Genomic DNA, 22,332 nt, shown 5'->3' on the forward strand with positions numbered 1-22,332 from the left:
CCTCTCCTCTCCTCTCCTCTCCTCTCCTCTCCTCTCCTCTCTTCTACCCTACCCTACCCTATCTATCCTACCTACCCTACCCTACCCCTACCCCTACCCCTACCCTTATCCCTACCCCTATCCCTATCCCTATCCCTATCCCTATCCCTATCCCTATCCCTATCCCTATCCCTATCCCTATCCCTATCCCTATCCCTATCCCTATCCCTATCCCTATTCCCATCCCATCCCATTTAAGAAGTGGTGCCTGTACGCTGAGGATCCGCTCCTGAGATCTGCATTCCAGAACATCTCGGTTCCGGGGCCTCCCTAGCTCTGCTCCCCCCACAGCAGGGCCCCGGGCCGGGTGAGGGCGGGCTCGACGTGGGCGTGGACGCGGCCACCCCTTGCTCCGCTCCCTCCGATCCGTCCCGTCCTGTCCCGTCCCGTCGAGGCGGGGAGCCCACCAGCCATGCCGCCACCGTGCCCCCGCGGAGCCCTGCCCGGGGCCTTCCTCCTCTTCTTCCTCTTCTTCGTCGTGCCGTTGCTCTGCGCAGCTCCCGGTGAGTGAGCGCGAGCTCAGCTTTCCGTCGCAAGTTCAGCATCTCTCCCCTGTAACTCTTTTGTTTGCAGTCGCTGCGCCGGGAGATGGTTTGTGGGGAGCCTGGTGGGGAACCCGGCTCTGGCTGTGCTGGCAACCTCTGCTGGCATGGGGATCCATCCCAAGAAGCGTTGGAGAAAGAATGTTGGGTTGCAGGAAGGTTCCCTACAGCTTCTGTTGAACTGAGGCAGGGAAACGGGGGCACGGGGAGGTGCGGGTGGAAGCATGCTCCAGGTTTTCTTTTTTTAGTAGGAAAGGTAGGAAGGAGTCGTTTTGCCACTGTCATTTCCTTCTTACCAAATAAGAGTGGATAGATAAGCATGCATTATATTTTTACTTCTCTAGATATTTCAAGAGGAAATAAACTTAAGCGGATGCTTCAGAAACGAGAAGGTAAATAGAGAAGCAGCCAATTGCCTGCTTGCTTCCCTGCATGTTCAACTGCCACCCATCACAGATCTCAGGGTGCTGCTGCTGTGCCCCTGTCCCAGAGGCAGCACAGCACTCAGGAGCTGTGTAAGCACTCCAAGCAGACCCCACCATGCACAGCTCTGCTGCACCATGAGCGCACACGGCGGCCACGCGTCCCTCCCATTCCTGCAGCTGCAGCACACAGAGCCTAAGCTCCCATTCTCCATTTGGACTTTGTATTTCAATTCCGTGTGTAACACGTCTTGAGCTTGGGATAGCTGTGATAAAAGCAAAGAGAACCGGGGTAGCTATGAGGCCATCATATCGGCAATCCCTATTTTTATTATTGCTTCACACAACGCTCTGCCGAGCACAAAGATGATGAAATAACACCAGAAATATGGCACAATTTAGGCTGATTAAGCACTTCTCGGCCTCTCTTTGGGGGGGGATTCATTCCAGCCCCCATTGCCACGAAGCCAGAGGTGTCGCTGAAGGAAGAGGCGGCCAAGGGGTTCCTGCGCAGCCTGAGGCGCCCGCGGCGGCAGCTGTGGGACCGCAGCCAGCCTGACGTGCAGCAGTGGTACCAGCAGTTCCTCTACCTTGGCTTCGATGAGGCGGTGAGTGTGGGGCTTCCCCAGGCTGTGGGGTCAGGTGGGGGTGTGGGAAGTTGTAGTGAGGTGGGGGTCAGCTTCTTCTTTTGGGTAACAGTGATAGGAGGAGAGGGAATGGCCTGAAGTTGTGCCAGGGGAGGTTCAGGTTGGATATTAGGAAAATCTTCTCAGAAAAAGCAGTGAGACAATGGCACAGGCTGCCTGGGGAGGGGGTGCAGTCACCGTCCCTGGAGGTGTTCAAGAACCATGTGGATGTGGCACTGAGGGACGTGGTCAGTGAGCATGGTGGGGATAGGCTGGTGGTTGGGCTAGATAATCTTCATGGTCTTTCCCAACCAATGTTACCTACCTGAAGTGGAGTGTGCAGCTCTCACAGCTGTGCTATGACCCTGCATGGGAAAGAACACTGCCTGGTAACGTTCAGCCAACCTCCTTTTGAACCATGAGGGTATATTTCTAAGCAGTAACAACACCGGGGTAGGATCAGGAGCCCCCAGGTGGTACACACACTGCACAGAGCTCTGCTCAGCAGACACTGTGTTCAGTTGCAGTCCCAAGCATAGAATAATCCACGCATAAATAAGAGGTAAAAATAGTCATAGATGCTGGATTCTTGGCTTCTGACAGCTGCATGCGTGTGCTTAATGAGATTGCATTGGCACAGGCAAGCTGGAATGCACATTAGACCTTCATGTTATGTGGATTGCTTAGAAAATGAATGCATTCATTTTCAAAACTGGAACAATTTAAAAAAAAAAAATCTTTTGCTTGCACTGAAATAATGAAGGATACATTTTTTGTTGCTCCTGGACATTATGCAGATAAAAGTGACTTTTTAACAGCGAGGCTACACAATATGGAAATTAACAAAAGCAGTTTTATGAATCAGGAACTGAAGGCTGGGTGCATGTAGTAAGAAGTTAAGTAGAAAGGGCAAACCATGCAGACAAGATGGGTTCCTCTCTACAAGTTCCTGTGTGCACTGACAAATGAAACCAGGCCTGTTGTGGGAGGCGAGTCCACTCAGGAGGTTTTGTGGAGTATTAAGACACAGCTTTAACAATGAGATAACTGTCAGTTCCAGCAACGCTTCAGAAAGGACTTAGGCTGTGTTTATCCATTGTGTATTTTGCAAAACTTTACAAATCTCAGCCAGAAATATTTCCAAAGAGCCATTCAGATGGAAAGGCTTTGTCTTGGCGAGCATTCGATATCCTTGCACACTGTTTTTCCACTGCTGCCGTGAGCTGCTTCTAGAGCCTTATGATTTTACAAGAGAAAAATAACAGGCATAAAGCAAAGGGCGATGCACCCGCTTTGCACTCAGGTATGCCGTGACTACAGCATGGGGAATTGTGAAACCAGACTGGTACATCTCCCAGAGAAAGTCTCTTAGCTGCAGTTTTGTAAAGCAGGCAAAGGATTTCTGAAAAGATATTCCAGATCTGAATTATTCGCGTGAGCCAAAGGGAACCCCTCTTTCATCTTTTTCTTTCCATTTCATTCTCTTCTTTTCTTCCTGGCAGAAATTTGAAGACGATATGTCCTACTGGACGAGCCTGGGGCGTGGTGGCAATGAGTACTACGGGGGGTACTACCAGCACCACTATGATGAGGACTCACCCATCGGCCCCCGGAACCCACACACCTTCAGGCATGGGGCAGGAGTCAACTATGATGATTACTGATGGCTTTTGTCCTCCTACAGCTGGGGTGCATGGGGCTGGGCAAAGCCAAGCCCTCCCCCAGTCAATGTCTCTGTTTCCCTCCTGTTTATGTACAACAGCAGGAGCCAAGGAGCTGCCAAGAAAGAAACATGACTTTTCTTTTGGTATTGTTACTTAGTAGTATGCGATATATGAAGTGTTACAGAAATAAAGCTTTTTTGATAAAGCTTCCAATTATTTAGTAGAGTCTGTAACAGCGAGTTTCATTAAGCCATACTACTGGAAAGCACTTTTAAAAAAGGTTTCTTGCTACTTTTTCTACACTCAATCACAAAATTACATCATATCATCTAGGTTGGCACACAGAGTATGTAGCATAACCCAGCTCATTTCAGATGTGCTTACTCATTCAGTTTTGTATCAAGAGACAAATCCAATTATTCCTCAGGGGTGACAGCAGGGAGAGGGAGGTGATTGTCCCCATTTGCTCTGCCCTTGAAAGGCCCCACCTGCAGTACTGCATCCAGGCTTGGGGCCCTCAGCACAGGAAGGATGTGGAGCTGTTGGAGCAGGTCCAAAGGAGGCCATGAGGATGATCAGAGGGTTGGAGCACCTCTCCTATGAAGACTGGCTGAGGGAGCTGGGCTTGTTCAGCCTGAAGAAGAAAAACCTCTTGGGAGACCTCATTGCAGCCCCCAGTACTTGAGGGAGCTTACAGGAAGGGAGACAAACTTTTTGTGTGGTCTGAGAGTGATGAGACAATGGTTGAGACAATGGGGAATGGTTTTAAACTAAAAGAAGGCAGGTTTAGGTTAGATGTTAGAAGGAAATTCTTTACTTAGAAGTTGGTGAGGCACCCTGGAGGTGCTCAAGGCCAGTTTGGATGGGGCCCTGGGCAGCCTGAGCTGGTGGGGGGAGCCCTGCCCATGGCAGGGGGTGGGGATGAGTGGGCTGTCAGGTCCCTTCCAACTCAAACCATTCTGTGATTCTGATTCTATGGAAAGAAGAAAAAATTCCTTTCAATTGAATTGCTGCCTTGCTGCCTCCTCTGCTATTGCCATACCCACTGCACGCAGCCTTCCCACCCAGCCTTGAGTGACATGGAGCTTTAACAGATCCTGTTGGCAAGGAGACCAATACTGCTCCCAGTGCAGAAAAACTTGCCTTCCTCCAGAGCCTGTCATAGGAAGGGATCCTCTGGGGCAATGGCTGCAAGCAGGAATCTGATTTCAGAAGTAGTAGCTGAGATGCAGTGTCCAGACTCAGAGCCCAGTGACCACCTCAGGCAGAAGCTGCCTGTGAATGTTGCCCAGGTTCTGTCCTTCCTGCTTAGCTGCAAGTTCTCAGTCCAGCCTGAAAGAGGAGTAAAATAACAAAATAAGGGAGCCAAACTGAACGAGCATGTAAGTCACTCCTCTGCACACACGTGTGCACTCACACTCATGTAATGTCCTTCAGAGACCCACCATACCCCTAGATCTTGGAGCTCTTGCACTAAGCAGTAGACTCATTGCCAGTTTAATGGTTTTAAACTGCTGTGTTTCCCAGGAAAGGAGACCCTTTATTCCAGGTACGACATAGTCATGTTCTGAGTCAAGCACATTCTCTTTGCACAGTTGGAAAACACCTATTCCTACCAAAACAGTTCTATTTTATGCCCTATAAGAAAAAGTGCAAAGGATTTGGCAGTGTTTGAACCACACTGATAATTTCCATCATTTCCCAGAATATAAAACTGGGAATTCAGACCTGCAGAGTAAGAAGAATTTAAAGTGCTGCAAATAAATGCCATCCATCCATAGGCCTTTGCAAGCTGTGTCTGTTCCTGCAGGCTCACTCAATCCTGCAGCTGTGTCTTGCACACTCCCACAAAATCTGGGTTTTCCAAGACATAAAAACAAATATTTTCCATTACACTGTGCTGCAGTTTCCCACCATGTGCTGAGTATGGAATGAGCACTTCATGGTGCTGTGTTGGGAATTTGTGATTAAAATTGTCTCGAGAACAAGTGAGCGGGTATGAGCCACCACAGGTTTGTGCAAAAGGAGAACTGTTATTTGTCACCAATGCATGGAGTGCTTCAAAGTTAACCACATTAATAAAGTTCACAAAATTCACTCAGAATTGTAGGAGTTGGAAGGGACTTCTGGAGTCCATCCCCTGCTAAAGCAGGCTCCCTACAGCAGATTGCAGAGATAGATGTCCAGTGGGTTTTGAATATTCCCAGTGAAGAAGACTCCACAACTTCTTTGGGCAGCCTGTTCCAGTGCAGAACTTACAGCAGAACTTTTTCCCCAGTTCAGATGGAGCTCCCTGTGTTTTTGTTCATTGCCCCACGTCCTGTCACTGGGTGCCACTGAAAAGAGCCTGGCCTCATCCACCTGACTCCTATCCTTTAGATGTTTATAAGCGTTGATGAGATCTTCCCCAACCTGAACAACCTCATGTCTCCCAGCCTTTCATCAACAGGGAGATGCTGCAGGCCTCTCACCATCTTTGCAGCCTTCAGTTGGACTGTCTCCAGCAGTTTGCTATCTTTCTTGAACTGAGGAGCCCAGAACTGTACACTATACTCCAGATCTGGCTTGACCAGGGCAGAATAAAGAGAAGATCACCTCTTTTGACTTGCTGGCCATGCTTTTTGTAATGCATCCTAGGATCCCATTGGCCTTATTGGCCATCAGGTGACACTGTGTGCTCATGGCCAACACAGTGCCCACCAAGACATGCAGGTCCTTCTCTTAAGAGCTACTCTCCCCACACTTGCTCTTATTGAACCTCATCAGGTTCCTCTCCACCCTGCTCAGCAGCCTGCCCAGATGTCAGTGAATGGCAGCACAGCCTTCTGGTGTATCAACCATTCCTGGCTTTGTATCCTCAGCAAGTTAATGATTTTCTCTGAGTATTTCCGTCCCCAAACACAAACGGAAGACTCCCTCTCCCAACTGTTCTCTTCTGCTCACAGATAGCATCACATCATCGTCCCTGGCCGACTCCACACTGACACCATGTAACCTCTCCACTAGGACAGAAAAGTGGCATTGTTCATTGTGGCTTCCTACAGAACAGGGATAAACAGGCCACAGCCCGTATCTTAACATTCCACAGCCTCACAACGCCGCATCCCCAGTTTGCAGGTGTCAGCCACAGAAGTCAGCCAGAATCATGCGCTTTTATTCCAAAATTGTTTCCTGGATAGGAGGTGTAGTTTTCCTTCCTTGTAATGGTGGGGTGGACAGAGCCTAGAATGAGGTACTTGGCTTTGATAGCAGTTTGGGTATGACACTGCTTCATGCTTTGGACTTTTCAGCTGGCTCAGCCATGGCACAGAGCAGAGGATCTTCTCCTTGCCAAAGAAAGAGTCAAAATCTAGGCAAAACAGCAAGGATGAAACAGCTGTTCCTTGTTCCAAGCTATAAAGCAGCAACAAAACAAGGCAGACAAGAAGTTGTCACCACATTTGCTATTATAGGTAGGTGAGTAAGAGAAGGGACTAGAAAAGAGTAGGGAACCAGAGTGATTATTTGCTGGAAATATGAATTAATTCCTACCATATTTCAATTATTTCCCTACTGATACGGAATCACCCTTTGGAATCTCCTGTCATAGGGAAGGAGCTCCACTTTTGTCCACAGCTATGGCTGCTATTTGTTGTAGCTCTGAGTCGGTGCTGCAAATAAGAACTTCAACATGCGAAAGCTTTTCACAAGCGTGGCACAATACAGGTCTCAAGACCACAAATATGACTCAGGTGGAGATTTCCATCTTGGTCACTCTAGCATACATAAGTACTGTCTGTATGCCAGCAGTCCCACTGAAGTCCAGATCTTTTCCATGCCATGCCAGCAGTGGGAAATGTTTAGAACAAAGCCACTATGGAGCTGTGATGGCTACATTTCCACTGCTTTCAGGGGGAGGATGTATGGATGTTAGGACTGGCAATGCTAAGTATACACTTCCCTTACTGTTAACAAAGCATCCTTTTTCTGTGGACAAATCTCTGAGCAGCCTCTAACAACATACAAGGACTTCCTGGCCTCAAGTAGCACTGAACTTGGTACTAATAAAGGCCTGGGGACTGCCTTAATCCATCACACTAATCACAGCCCTGTTTTGCTCTTTAGCCTGTTCTCCAGGGCTAATGAATTTATGTAACTGCATTTGTCATTTCTCCTTGCCTGCTTCAACTCTAAACCTGATTTCAAACATATTTTTACAGTGGTGAACTTTTTTTGGTCAAATATATATTTCTAAAAGTTTCTGGAAAAAAAAAGAGGCATTCATAAGTATCCCCTGGGCAGTGGTTGCTTAGCCAGAATCATAGAGAAGCTGCAAATGCCTCAGACACAAGAAAAGACTGTCAGATGACTACTTTTTTCCCCCAGAGCATAAAATCTAACCTAAAGATAAGACACAAGGCTTCTCTAGTCTGTGTGATCACGCAACTTATTGCTTAAATTGCATCTACACGCCTCATTGTGCTGCCTGTGGATAAATAATGTACATTACAGAGCTTCTGAGCAGCTCTATGTGTAGAAATAGAAGTATATTATATATTAAAAAAGCAGTAATCTAACAGTGGATCTCTTAGAATCATGTAATAGTTTGGGTTAGAAGGGACCTTTAAGATCAGCTAGTTCCAACCCCCCTGCTATAGGGAAGGACACCTCCCTCTAGACCAGGTTGCTCACAGCCCCTTCCAGCCTGGACTTGAATGCTTCCAGGGAGGGGGCATCCACAGCCTTGCTGGGCAACCTGTTCCAGTGTCTCACCAGCCTCACAGTAAAGAGTTCCTTCCTAATATCTAGTCTAAATCTACTCTCTTCCAGCTTAAAGCCACTTCCCCGTATAAAAAGTCCCTCCACAACTTTCCTGTAGGACCCTTCAGGTACTGGAAGGTTGCTATAAGGTCCCCCAGGAGCCTTTTCTTCTTCAGGCTGAAGAGTCCCAGATCTCTCATCCTGTCCTTGTAGAGGAGATGCTCCAGCCCTCTGATCATCTTCATGGCCCTCCTCTGGACCCATTCCAACAGCTCCATGTCCTTCTTGCGGAGGGTGTCCCAGAAGTGGACACAGTACTACACGCAGGGCCTCCTGAGAGCAGAGCAGAGGGGCAGAATCACCGTACTCAACCTGCTGGTCACGTTTCTCTTGATGCAGCTCAGGATACGGTCGGCCTTCTGGTCCACAAGTGCACATCAACTGAGACTCCCAAATCCTTCTCCTCGGGGTTACTCTCAAGCCATTCTCCACCCAACCTGTACGTGTGCTTGGGATGCCCCAAACCAGGTGCAGGACCTTGCACTTGGCATTGCTCAACTTCATGAGGCTAGCACAGGCTCACCTCTCAAGCCTGTCCAGGTTCCTCTTGCTGTGGTAAGTTCCAGGCAGTAAGAGCGGTCCTCCCTGTGAGGTTGGAGGAACCCACAGCAGAGAGTGCCTTGCACACCACTTCTTCCAGATAGATCTCACTTGCCAGACCAAGCTGCACCATTCACCATACCCACTGTGTGTTCCCAGCTGCAACAAGGGGATTTGTGTTTAACGTGGGCTTAGTGGCCCTTCAGTGTGAATCACTGCGACTACACAGGCACCATGCTAGTTTCACCCTGCCTGCGAAGGTGACAGCAGTAAATGCGAATTCTCAGATTTCCCCAACCCAAAATCACCAATTCAGCGCTTAAGAACCAGCAGACTCTATTTTAATTCATGCCGTTTGAGAGGGCCAGGCCAGCCACTGGCTTAAAACACAAAAGGCAACAGCACCTCACCTGCTGCTCCTAGAAGACATTATACAGAAAGAATATGGGAACTGAACCAGGAATCACTGAAACAAAAGCTGGAGGTGATATAAAGGAAGCAGCAGATCAATACGGTCTGTCACTCAGGCCCACTGAGAGGCATACTGCATACAAACAAACCGACTGTATCAGTGCCAGCCATTTGCCCTCTGCCTGATTTGCTCTTTCTATCGTGGAGATCAGGCTGTGAAGCAATCTAAAAAGCTTTTAAATTCCTATCTGTAGTATCCAAACATTCAGACTTCCAAAGGGACTTTTCTTCAAAAAATGCACATTTCATGCTAGCCTCCAGGAATATGCTTTTTCCACTACAACTTAAATGCTTTGCACAAAAGTCATTGAATTAAATTAAAAACAGTCCTGGAAGTAACAGCTGGTACCTTCAACTCCCATTTATTCTCAAGGGCTGCTGGAGCTGTGTTGCACCTTTGTACAACCTCTTCAAATCCAATACAAGGAGAAAGAATACCTTACCCGCAAAATAATCTACAGCTTAAGTTTATTTAAGATTATTTAAACTTGAGTCATAACTCTTAAGGGTTAAAAACACTGTGCTGGAAGGTGATTTGCAGTTCTCAACACAGAACTGTTAATGGAGGGGGCACTAATTTTACATGTATCCAGCTGTGATTTTGAGCATACAGAGAGGCAGTGATTTGTGACTGTACTGGTAATTATAGGTTGGACTACGCACATTCAGAGCACACATACCATGGTGTACTTTTGAGGCAACTTAATATGGAAAAAATGCCCAGATCAACTATCTAGAAAAAAAGGCTTCAAGTCAAAAGCAGACCCCAAGCTGCTCAGCTGCAAAATGACAGAAGTGATGGATAGTAATTAAATTCTAGGCAAGTTGCTGTCTCTCCAACCAGAGGGGGAAATGCTCCCACAGGCCCTCCACCTTCATTGCACAGCAGACTTCCACTGGAAGAAAATCTGTGCGTGTGAGGGGGGGGGGTGTGTGTGACAGAAATAGTTCTGAAAAGTTGTAAGCATTTACAGGTAATTCAATAAGTGCTAAAATAGAAGCATTTCTCCAAGATAGGGATGCTGAAGTTAGACTCTGCGTCACTATCAACTGCCTGGATTGGAATAAATCATGATGCTTTTGTCCAGTCTATTTCGACAGACATCCTGCTTCCCTTCCTATAAAGCTACTAAGAGATGAACAATGCAGGACGAAACGCTGTTAGCCTTGAGCGAAGTATGCAAGGACTGTAACTTTCTAATTAACACACAATACATACACAGACATGTAATGCCAGACAAGTGCCCACAGTGAGACGCTGAAACTAAATAGAAGTTTCAATATTTTATTAAAATAGCATATTCAACCACTGTAACCAATAATACATTAACTTTATTCCCAGAGCACGCACAACACAGTAGTGATTCAAAATATCCTTATCCATGGTAATCAATGAAAATATCTCAAATTCAAGTGTACAACTAAAACTAAACCTTTGAAAAAATCTCTCGTTTAAAGAATACATAAAGCTCTCATACAGAATCCTTTTAAACTCCTCTATATTTGATGTCAGTGTCTCCCATCTGACAATACCACTAATTTTTTTTTTCTTATGCATAGTAGAACTTCTCATATTTTATAGCATCCATTTTTATAAATAAATTGGCATTTTTCCATCCCATTTGTGTTTATCTTCAGCTTCACAAAGAAACCAGTAAATAAAACTGTCAAGGACAGTCACAACAAAATGATCTCACAGCAAGATATAAAACTTGAAGATACTAAAAGATGCTTCTACTCTATTTTTACATAAAAAGACAGATTTAAAAAGTGCAAGGCAAGATTTGCAGGGGAAGGGGAATATTTGTTATTTTTAGGCACATCCACTTCTTTAAAGCAAGCTTCAGAATGAAATTCCAGTTTGTTCTTCATGATACCTGTGTCAAAGTCTCTTTCAAATAAAAAAAAAAGAAAAATATTACATCCGTCAAATGTCAAAGCAGGGCATTTCCTGTCCAACCAACAGTCTTCAGTTATGCCTTGTTCTTCCTTTTTTCATCCTTGCAGGTTTTGGTTTGGGAATATACTGATTGTTTGCCTGATATTCAAGTTCTTTACGGAAGTAATGAATTGCTTTATTCAAACCTTCTTCCAGAGGGACCTGTCCCCAAAAATGAGAGAATCGTATCACTCTGAGTTGACATCAGCTCTTTTCACAACAGTAACTTTTTTTAATACAGCTATCAAAAGACTGCTAGAAAGTCCTTTAATTCTTTGCCAATTTAAGTATAAACAGCACCACATACTGGTTACATCTCAGCACTGCTAATGCATCAAACTTCAAGCTTTCAAACTTCAGATGCGTTTTCTGATGTTGCAAGTAAAAAAAAAAATCTAACAAATTCAAAGCATCAGATAGTTATGTTTGATCGACTTAGTGTTAAAACAGATTTTCAGAATTCAAGAATTATGCAGTGAAAGAGAGAGAAATTTAAACCCCTTCTGTTTTTAATGTTAAGAACCATCTTTTGCAGACTCTCACAGAATGGTGTATGCCATTGAAAGGTACAAAGCTGGTAGGCTTTTTGTTATTGTCTGCACCAGTATAAAGAAAAAGGGATACAGATAATCCTTCAGTATCTTATGTAACATTCTTAAACCCCACAGAAATAATTGTAATTCTTCATATTCTATGCCTATATTTATACACTATGATTTGTAGACAGCAACAACAGAACTATTACCCACTTTTCTCAACAGCCATGAGCTCTGACATGTTTGCTGGTATCATCAATACAGGAGAATAAAAAAGCAGTATAAAAGCTACATGCCTACAGCTCCATGTATTAATATTGCACTGATACTTCAGAGCAGATTTCAGTACTGAATGCACCAAACATAGAAGGTCAGTAGTGTAAAAGTTAACTTTCTTAAACTTTCTGTGATCACACACGTTCTGTGATCATTTCATGTGATCATCCTCCTTGTGCTCTAAGGTACAGTATATTAATATCTGGTGTGTCTGAATCCTTCCAGAAGGGTCTGGAACTACGTTTTTCCATTAATAGGCTTGCATTTACTAGATGGGTTTGCAGGCTTCCTGGCAAGATTTCTGTAAATCTGAAAAGCCAACAAATTATTGTGCTGGCTAGAATGAGGAGCTGACTAAGGAAGTCGTGCTCTTTACAGAGATTATATAGGCCTCTCCTCCCCAAACAAGCCAGATCTTATCATCAGCTTTGTTTGGTTATACACCTGCAATTATCTTCATCTGAAGGTTGAAAAGGAAAATAAATGTCATCACGGGCAATTTGTGCATATCAGCTGTGCTGAGTAATGACAATCTTGACCACCTCAGGTGGTGAGCAACCAAGCTTCAGAGGTGGACAAGCCTTACTGTGGATAGTAAGACAAGTCTGACTAACCCTAAGCACATTTCAAGCTTATTTACACATAGAACAAACCCTGAACATCTCTATGTATGATACTTGTAGCCCAAAATAAGAGATTCTGGTTTGGTTCAGTCCATCAGAATTAAAAACAAAACAAAACTAAAAAACACACAAAGTAGTGTGTAGCTCTCTCTGATGAGGTTCACATTTTGCTCTGCCTGAGTTTCACACAGTTCCCTTTAAATGAGCTATGACAAAACAGAAAATTCTGCTGTCATATTCCTCCCTACAGGCAACCCAAATTAACATTTTGGTTGCAACATTGTTATTAATCACCTTAAAAATAGTCTTACTCTATAGATCTTTCTAAAAACATTTTAATTAAGCTAAAAAGAATTTTTTTTTCCTTTCATAATGCATGTCACCACAGCAAAACAGGAACTAAGACAACAGCAGCAACAGCAAACTCGTTAGGCTCTTTTAACCACGTACCACATCCTTCAAAGAACCCAACAGGCTTACAGAAAGGTAGCCACTTCATAATACGCATGTGAAAAAGTTGAAAAGCCTATTAAAAAAATGGTTTCCACTTACGTTTGTCACACATGCCAGTACTAATCTGTTCTCCTGTATGGCACAAACCATGCAATTTATCCAGAAATTCCTGAATCATAAGCTAGTGCAACAGTACGAGAGACTCCAGGCACTTTACAGCTGTTTTAAAACTGTCCTGGAGATAGTGTTAAGCAGATACTTTGAAAACTGAAAGATATCATTGCCAAGTGGTCCTCCCCATGCTTTTGGGCACAACAGCAGTAGCGTAGCTGTACATACCACAGGTTCCCATCCAAGTAACAACTTGGCTTTTCTGATGTCAGGTTTTCGTTTCTGAGGGTCATCCTGTGCTTCTGAGAGAAACTGGATTTCACTCCCGCTGCCTATCAAACAAGAGGCTGTGTGTTATTATCTGCAACTCACCACATGCTACATTTAGTCTTTTCTACTACTGAAACATTAGGTGATTCTGAAGTTTCTGCATCATAATTCCAACACTGAAAAGCATTCCATGCAGCTGTACTGCACACAACAGCTGAGTGAACCAGCTGTCCTAGAACAGCATGGATCACAAAACATTTCATGAAGATTTCAACATGCATTCACAAAGGGAAGTAATGTTAATCACTTAAGTAACATTCTCTGATGAAGTAACCATTGCTGTAGACAACGGGAGAGCAGTGGATATTATTGACTTCAGCAAGGTTTCTGACACTGTCTTCCATGAAATTCACCTACACAAGCTGTTGATGCACAGCTTAGTAGCTAGGTTCACATGGTGGTGATGAGTAACACAAAGCCCAGCTGAAGGCCTACACTACTGGTGTACCCCCAAAAGTCAACACTGGGCCACTGTGAGTGGCTGGTACACCAGTACCAAGGCCATGTTGCCATCCAGAGAGATCCTGACACACTGGAAAAATGGCCTGTCAGAAACCTCACAAAGTTCAACAAATGGAATTACAGAGTTCTGTACCTGTGGAGGAATAACCTCAAGGACCAGGGCATGCTGGAAGGTAGCCTGGCAGGAAAGGACCTGAAGGTGCTGCTGGACATCAAGTTGAACAAAAAAAGGGCAATGCTATTATTCACTGCATTAGGCAAAGTACTACAGGCAGGCCAAGAGAGGTCCTTCCTCTCCACTCAGTACTATGCCCAGATCTGGGTCCACCAGTACAAGAGAGACAAGGACATGCCAGAGACGGTCCAAAAAAACTCCATGAAAGAGACCAAGGGTCTGAAGTACCTATACTGTGAGGATGGGATGGGACTGTTCAGCCTAGAAAAGAGAAGCTACAAGGTGAATTTCTTCAGCCTATGTGTATCTCCCTTCGGAGATACACACCAAGAGGACAGAGCCAGGCCCTTTTCGGTGGGGCCCAGTGCCAAGACAAAGGAACAGACACAAACTGGAACAGGAGTCTCCCTCTGAACACCAGGGAAACACTTCTGTACTGGGTGGGCAACAGAGCACTGGCACAGGCTGCTCAGAGGCTTTGCAGCCAGCTCCTTGGAGATCTTCAGAAGATGCATGGACATGTCCATGGACAACCTGCTGTGGGTGGCCCTGCTTGAGCAGGACTTTGGCCAGAGCAACACAGAGATCCTTGGATCCTATGGATCTAAGTTGAAGGAGGGAAGATTTAGGTTGGATGTTAGGGGGAAGTTCTTTACAAGGAGAGTGGTTAGGCCCTGGAACGGGCTGCCCAGGGAGGTTGTGGATGCCCCGTCCTTGGCCGTGTTCAAGGCCAGGTTGGACGGGGTCCTGGGCAACCTGATCTGAATGTGTGTGTTTGGTGGCCCTGCTAGGCAGGGGGGTTGGAACTACATGATCCTTGAGGTCCCTTCCAACCCGGGTGATTCTGTGATTCTGTGATCCTTGTCAGTTTCAGCATTTCTGTTCAGTTCTGCATTTCTGCTAGTGTTTTTCCATTGCAAAAGCACTTCACTTGCTCTTTGCCCATACTTTTCAGTCTGACTGTTAAATACACATAGCACTTGTGTTCCCTCATGAAAACACACAGGACAGTTTATCTAATCTAATCTAGCCACAGTTCATATGCCATCTTACTGTGAGATTTTATGGATGTAGAACTAAATTGCCACTCCAGGCAGACTGAAACAGGTCAAGTTGTTTGTGAACAAACAGACAAGGTAACGATTATTTTATCTGCCAGATGGGTTTGGTGCTGTGTTTTTCAATCCCTTCCCTGAACTGTGGATTTACAGATGTTTTTCAGTGGGGATGGTTCTCTATTTGAAACACCACATGCATCAACTTCTGTACTGTATGTCTGAACTTGCCTTTTTCAGCCACTTTTTACAGATCTCTCAGAAGCACTCATGGAATCTACAGACCAAAATCCTCGGCTAAGGGCACCAGCATGTTTCATCTCATGAGGAAGCCACATTACAAGACTGTGCACAGCTATTTACTCCCATTCTTGAGGGCTCTGAAGTGCTACAGATATCAGAAAAAGGGGAAGTCAAAGTGTTTTCTTCCACACCACACTCAAGAGAGCTGCTGGCAGCCCTTGCAGGAATCACTGGTAGATCAAAGAAGAGTAGAGAAAGACTGGCAACACAGCATGAAGCTTTTTAATGGTAACTGAAGGAGAACAGCCTGCACCATTGTGAAAATCACCTTGCTAAAATATCTGTATTTCAGCTAGGATATTATGTAAGATGTTTTTACAGCATGCAGTGAGGAAAACTTCACTTTCAGGTAATTATCAAGTAACTTGCATAAACATTATATAAAATTACTGACATAAATCATGCAGATACACTGAAAGAATGTATTCATTTGACTGTTCATGCAGTTTTTTATGAGCTTGAGGATTTGGATTATCTGATTAATATTTAATTATACAGCCAGGATACAATTGATTTTAATAAAGTTATTAAGAAACCCAAAGCCCAATTAAATTATCTATATAATACATACACTAATCAAGACAAAATCACCTAATGACAATAAGTACTTCATGAGATCCACTGAAGAATTACTTCTTATACTCACCAACCAGTTTTTTGATTAACTGGGCAAACTCTAGGATTGTGTGCTCTTCTGGGTTTCCCTAGAAATGGAAAGGAATACTATTTACAATAACAATTTATAACAAGTTAGCTTTCTGACATTACACAGTTCTAATACAGTGATGTTGAGTTTTTTCAGTTTAGCATTATTACCACATTTCTGCTCAGATGAAAATAATTCAGTGTGACGTGGGGGGGTATCCAAAAACTATTATATAAAGGATAAATAAAATGCATCCCTTAAACACAATAAAATTACATACCCCAATTCAGCAGCCCACACAACCACATCATCAGTTCAGTCTGTACACAACAACTTTGATGAGTTGAGGACAGATGATATAATAAAGACTTCATATGTATAAGTACACTAAGTTCAACCAATTTTGCTGCAGTTGATTACTTCCAAATTCACCACGTCTACAAATTTACCAATAAATATAGAGGCTACCTGCTTTCCTGTACAACATTTCCTTTCTTAAGTCACATTTTTTTTTCAGCAAACTTGCACATGAGAAACAATCTCAGCATTTCAGAATAAAATGCTGAAAGCTTCCTGCTAGATTAGCTCGTCTTCAGACTCAATTCCCTCCGTCCCTTGCATTCCTTGTTTTAACAGGCCTCTTACTACATATTGTTTGACCTACAGCTGAACATTTATCTACACACAAATCTAAATGCCTGGTTTTCCAGAGGCAAAACACATGATGGATTTTTAAAATATCAGCATTCAGATAGAAACACAGAAACAAACTTACAGCCACAAGAAAAGGAAGGAAGAAAGAAGGAAAAAAAAAACAACTAGTGAGCTGCCCTGCAGAGTTGAGTACTTGATTTGGCAAAAGTTGACATACAAAGAAATGACCTGGCACATGCACTCTTTCCTATTCTTATATTCACTGCTGAAGGTAATGTGATAGCAAATGGCACAAAGTAAAAACCTTAGTGGATAAGATAAGTTCTAAGAATCACAGTCAATATTAGAAAATTACCCAATTGAAAATAAACCCATTTTCTTCCAATCAAAGCCAGTATTAAATGATTTCTATTTAGTCAGAGCTAAGTATCCCTCTCAGTGCTCATTGTAGTTAAAAAGTAATTGGTGTATTTTGCATCCTGATCCTTTTCGATTTCATATTCCAATTACATGAATCTTCCTGTTAATATAAACAAAAAAACTCTAAAAATTTCTCATGTTCTTGACACTATCATATCTTAACACCTAGGTGCTTAATCTTCTTACTTACACAGAAAATGCAGGGTTAAAGAGATTTTTTTAATTCTGTTCTTTACTTCTAGAAATCAGCATCTTCTAGATGCATTTCTTCTAGAAATTAGCATCAGTGTCAGGAAGGAAAACATGGGTGAAGTTGGTTACTGCACAGTAAACTCAACAGAGTGAAGCACTCATACTCACCAAGTTGACAGGACTGCTGACATTGCTGTTCATCAACGCCACCAATCCATTCACAAGATCACTACAAAAAGAGAACAGATTGAGGCAATTTTCACTTCCCCATAAATAATGCTCTCCTCTAAAAGGAGAGCTGCCTCCCCAGAGCTCCGTTAAAGCAGATGAGTTGACTGAGAAAGGCTGAAATAAGATTTACAGCATATTTTTAAATGACTGCATGTCTCCATAGCTTTTTGTTACACAGTCCCAGTTGAAAGATACATTGAATTGAAAGTTAGTTTTAAGGGGTTTGAAATATACTGGCTACAATCCCTCAGAGCACATTCAGGAAAATGAAAAAACAACCCAAGTTACTTGAAAAAAAAAAATAATACTTCATCTTTCCTCTCCTACACACATTTATTAGGTGCTCATTTCCCACATATCTCACATGACAGCATCAACACCTCATTTTCAGTTTATTATTTCAATCACCATCTCTCTTCCTGAAAATTTTAAGACAAGTTTGTTAAAAAGAGTGTTTTGGTGATACCTCCTCACAGAAAAATTACACAGATATCTGATACAGCAATATCAGCACGTCCCTGGACATACAAATCCTGACTTCTTTCATTACAGAACACCATCTTTAAAGGAGTGGCTTCCATCACCTCTGTTACTGCTTTCCCACTACCGAAAGAACAGCATTTCCAAGCACATTATGATTAAAACAACCCAGAAGTCTGGCCCTGATGTTTAGCTAACAAAACAGAACAGAAGATTCTAAGGACCAGACTGACTTTTTGTCAGTGAAAGTACATTCTGGTCTTGCTTATACTACAAACATCATCTGCTGCAATACCCCCTCAACTTGTTCCTTCCCCTAGAAGGGAACATGTGCACTGTACTGTCCACCACCAAGACACAAGGTGGCAGCATTGTATTAAAATGCAGAGAGTTAAAAACTGTTCCGACTCAAAGCAGCATTAAGAACCTTCCTATCAGGCACTGGCTGCCCCTTAGGAGAACACCACAGTATTTTAATTCAGAGCTCTAAACCAAATAATGTGTCGTTCCTTGGTATTTTTAAAAACTTCAGCATCTCCTTTCTGAAAGTAAAGCTGGTCTAAGAATGAAAATAGTTCTTGGATTAAAACGAAGCTCATACTAACTGACTAAGCTCAAAGAATCAGCAAATAAAGTAAACAAGTATCAGAAAGCACAAACAAGGCTTACCTGACATACTGGAAAGCTCTTGTCTGAGTTCCAGGTCCATAGACCTAAAACCAGATGAAAATTAGAGAAGTTACAGAACTGTAAGAGTCTTCTCTAGCTCAATTATCTTCTCCTTGCCATCCTAGTAAGAAGTGCCAGGGAGAAGCACCCAAGACACAGGCTTTGCATTACAAGATTGGAAAAAGATGTATTTGCAGTCTCTTGGCAAAGTGTCAGTCCTTTGAAGGTTCTTTTTGTTCTTGGAAATTCCTCCAGCAAATATACTGTTACGCAACTAATTAATCTAGAATTCTGAACCTATGGAATGTTCTTAGTGGTGTAAGACAAAGCGATACTTTGTCCTCTGCCAGCTCACTGAAAGAGGCTGCAGCATGGCACTCAGCCAGAAAAGAGCACCAAATATTTAAAGCAAACCTCAGAATACTATGATGTGGTTATGACGGGCAATTTTTGTTTGCTCTTTAACAGCAACGAGCTTCAAAAAGACCACCAAACATTCATAGTTCCTAAAAAAAAAGAAAAAAAATTGGTGTGTTTTTGTTTCACAGGATGGCCTGGGTTGGAAGGGACCTCAAGGATCATGAATCTCCAACCCCCTGCCATAGGCAGGGCCACCAACCTCCCCATTTCACACTAGACCAGGCAGCCCAGGGCCCCATCCAACCTGGCCTTGAACACCTCCAGGGATGGACGGGGCATCCACAACCTCTGTGGGCAGCCTGTTCCAGCACCTCACCATTCTCTTTGTAAAGAACTTAAAAATATTTTTCTCGGTTTAGGCATTGACACTTTGGAGCAATCAAGTTGTTTAAATTCAAAACAGACATTCAAACTATTTAGAATGTATATAATGCTATCAGACAATTTTTTAATTTATTTTTTAAACAGCTGAAGAGTGCGCAGAACTAAAAACCCTGGAACATGAATACTTAGATACTGAAAGCTATTGGCAAGCATCCTTAAGTGGGAAAAACACAAATTTGAGTGAGACGCATCATCATCAGCTACAAAAGAAAATGGTTCTGGAAAGATAGATTTGAAAGCATGTTTGTTTTCCTAGGGGATAGGAAAGAAACTACAGTTGGTATATAGTGCCATCATCCATCTTATTGAGCCTGCTGTCTGAGACAGATTCCAAGTTCAAAGAATTTGCACTTTGGTAGACACTGGGTAAGATTCTAAGCACTCAAGGCTTTAAGAATTTACCAAATAACTCGTTCTGAGAGAATGGTACCCAAAAAAGCACACTGACAGCTTGGTGGCTTCTCAAAGCAAATGGAAAGTACATTTTATGTATGCACATTAATTCCTGTTTGTCTTCTTTTGGCTCACTGGATATGTTTTAAAGAACTAAGCCATTTGTGCATGATTTCTACAAAGTCACCTACGCAGTTACCTTTCCTACATGCTGCTCGAAAACACAGCAATGTTTCCCCCTTTCAAATTCTTTTAATAAATCCTTCCTTTTCAACAATAAAAAGAAATGATGGCCACGTTTGCATAAGCTGCAATTTCTTAAAGGCAAGTAACTAAAAACACCTTTCACTTCGTCAGATGAATTTACCTCATTTGAACTACTACTCAGAACCAAGAGACTGAACACTTGTGCTTGGTTATATTTTGAAGAGCTCAAGGGTGGGTTCTCCTGACAGCCAAATTCTGTGTTAATACAAGGGTGAATTTCTTATTTATTTTTTAAATCTCAGCTACTGCTCCTTGCTGATATTTCATTTTATTTGACCTGTTTAGCCAAACAACTCTCCCCTTAGCTCTTTTCTCATTTCCAGTCATTTTTACTTGTAGATAGTTATTCCCTATGGAACAGAGATGCTGGGCAAAATCCTTTATTTTATCCCTCATTACTTTCTTGATAATCAAGTCTAGACAGCGTGGCTGTTATAAAAGGAAAATAAAGCTTTTAATATTGCCTCTCACAGAACTGCACTGACTCCAGACTTATCTTATTGATGTTCTGAAACATCCCAAGGATTGCACATTTTAAAACACAATAATCACTCCATATTTGATACCGCAGTAAGTTTTCACAAAATTTCCAGTTACTGTTTTTATTCTGTTTTAGTTATAGAAGATTGGAGGACTATTTTTAATAAAATTTGAGCAACTAGAGTATGATTGAGAAAAATGTTTCAGAGATCAAATACAGCAAAAGCTCACCACAAGCAGTAAGGCAGCAAACATAACAGATGGAAGGACCTTCGGACCCTTTACAAGCTTTATAAGCTAGGTAAGCTTTCTAAATGTCATGTAGAGGCTCAAGACTTCATGCCCCCATATACTACCCTGGAAGCAATAGAGGTAGTGTACAGTGCTATAACCCATTATCATACAATTACACACCTACACATATTTTGATATGAAGAAGTCCTACCAGGACCTAAAGTCTCAAAGAAAGAAGCTCCATCTTGCCTGCTTCCATTTGCTTACTGCCTTGCAACAAACAGAAGTAGCCTCAACTTGTGGCTTTTGGGAGATGGCTTACTGGTAAGAAAATGAAACTCAACACGAATTTGTTTAATGTTTTGAAAAGAAAAACATTCATAAAATCTCCTGTGCACCTGCTTTGTTTTATGAGCAGTCTGATACGAACTCTAATGGACTGCCTGCAGCACTACTGTCAGAAGGATCACATTAAGAGAAGACTGACTGAGTCAGGGACTTGCCTTTTGCATATATTTTTTCTATCCCACACAGCATTGCAAATCACTCCCAGATCTAGGGCATCATCAAATAGAAGGAAAGAACAAAGCAGTATCTGGGCAACTAATTACCCTAGCTGTATAGCAGTTGGCAACGTTCATGTTTGAAGAGCATATTTCTGTCAAAGCCTTGCATTTTTCATCAATAACTAGCTGTTTCTGGGACATGAAGAATGAAATCTGGAATAGTGTGAATAAGTATTAAAAAAGAAACATCCCTATAGTTTCTTCCATACAGGCAGCCTTGCTAACAGATCTTCTATTCCCAAAGCTTATTAATAAATACACACCCCTAGTGAAGGCAATCTAGGCAGATTTACGGCCTTGGAAAAACATTTACTTCCAAACAAGCTACAGTAGCTGTGCTAATGCACAGACAAGAAATGGAGCATCACTGTAAAGTAATTCACTTCATTCTAGCCATTATCTGAGGAGGGTGGAGGAGGAAGCGGGAGTTTATTGTTGATGTACAACACTTCAACAGATGGTATTCCAGCGCCATTTTTCAACCAAAAGAACCCCATGTAAAACTCCAGCCAAATAAAAAATTAAGAGAAGACTACTTATTTTTTATGACCATTAAGAGATGTTTCCTTCTGTTTTGATCTACCCAAAGCTTAAGGAGAATTTTTTATTTATTTATTTTTTTTTAAGATAAGTCTCACCATCACTAGATGTAGTACCGGGGTATCGCTTCATGAGATTAGAATTGAATGTTTCAGGTAAGTGTCTTTACCAGTGCTATAAAGAGGCTTTGTAGCCACAATCATTATGTTTCTTAGCTACTTACTAAGCTGCATAAAATCATGGATTATAGTACAAGTCTTTCAATGCCTTAACTTTTTTCACCAAGAAGTATTTCTGCCACTGCCTCAAAGTCTTTCAGGAGGATATTCTGCAAAGTTTCAAAGTAAAATGCAACAAATGTGAAACTGGGAAACTGTCTGGACAGCAAA

General features: G+C 42.7%; 2 protein-coding genes across 4 annotated transcripts in view; one reads left to right on the forward strand and one right to left on the reverse strand.

The window, feature by feature from the left end:
* The first annotated feature begins 427 nt into the window (after window positions 1–427).
* Window positions 428–3,469, forward strand: ECRG4 (ECRG4 augurin precursor). The gene is made up of 4 exons (XM_042810589.1): window positions 428–542; window positions 926–973; window positions 1,454–1,611; window positions 3,132–3,469. Exons 1-4 carry the CDS (start codon window positions 452–454, stop codon window positions 3,291–3,293), a joined length of 459 nt encoding a protein of 152 aa, XP_042666523.1. The 5' UTR covers window positions 428–451; the 3' UTR covers window positions 3,294–3,469.
* A 6,906-nt stretch (window positions 3,470–10,375) lies between these two features.
* Window positions 10,376–22,332, reverse strand: part of UXS1 (UDP-glucuronate decarboxylase 1) — a 56,323-nt gene continuing 44,366 nt past the window's right edge. For all 3 annotated transcript variants that reach the window (XM_042809742.1, XM_042809743.1, XM_042809741.1), the window contains 5 exons: window positions 18,660–18,703; window positions 17,448–17,508; window positions 16,014–16,071; window positions 13,271–13,374; window positions 10,376–11,205 (listed from right to left, as the gene is read on the reverse strand). In XM_042809742.1, the coding sequence (XP_042665676.1) occupies window positions 11,074–11,205; window positions 13,271–13,374; window positions 16,014–16,071; window positions 17,448–17,508; window positions 18,660–18,703 (399 nt within the window). In that variant the 3' untranslated portion in view covers window positions 10,376–11,073. The remainder of the gene's footprint in view (window positions 11,206–13,270; window positions 13,375–16,013; window positions 16,072–17,447; window positions 17,509–18,659; window positions 18,704–22,332) is intronic.

Source organism: Centrocercus urophasianus, unplaced genomic scaffold, assembly GCF_019232065.1.
Source record: "Centrocercus urophasianus isolate 14NV4802_14NV808 unplaced genomic scaffold, USGS_Curo_1.0 seq_12, whole genome shotgun sequence".
In the NCBI taxonomy this organism is placed as follows: Eukaryota; Metazoa; Chordata; class Aves; order Galliformes; family Phasianidae; genus Centrocercus; species Centrocercus urophasianus.

Coding starts and splice junctions, on each gene's coding strand:
- ECRG4 (XM_042810589.1), top strand. CDS start 452: ATGCCGCCACCGTGCCCCCGCGGAGCCCTGCCCGGGGCCTTCCTCCTC. Junction 543..925: donor GTTGCTCTGCGCAGCTCCCG/GTGAGTGAGCGC, acceptor TTACTTCTCTAG/ATATTTCAAGAGGAAATAAA. Junction 974..1,453: donor GATGCTTCAGAAACGAGAAG/GTAAATAGAGAA, acceptor GATTCATTCCAG/CCCCCATTGCCACGAAGCCA.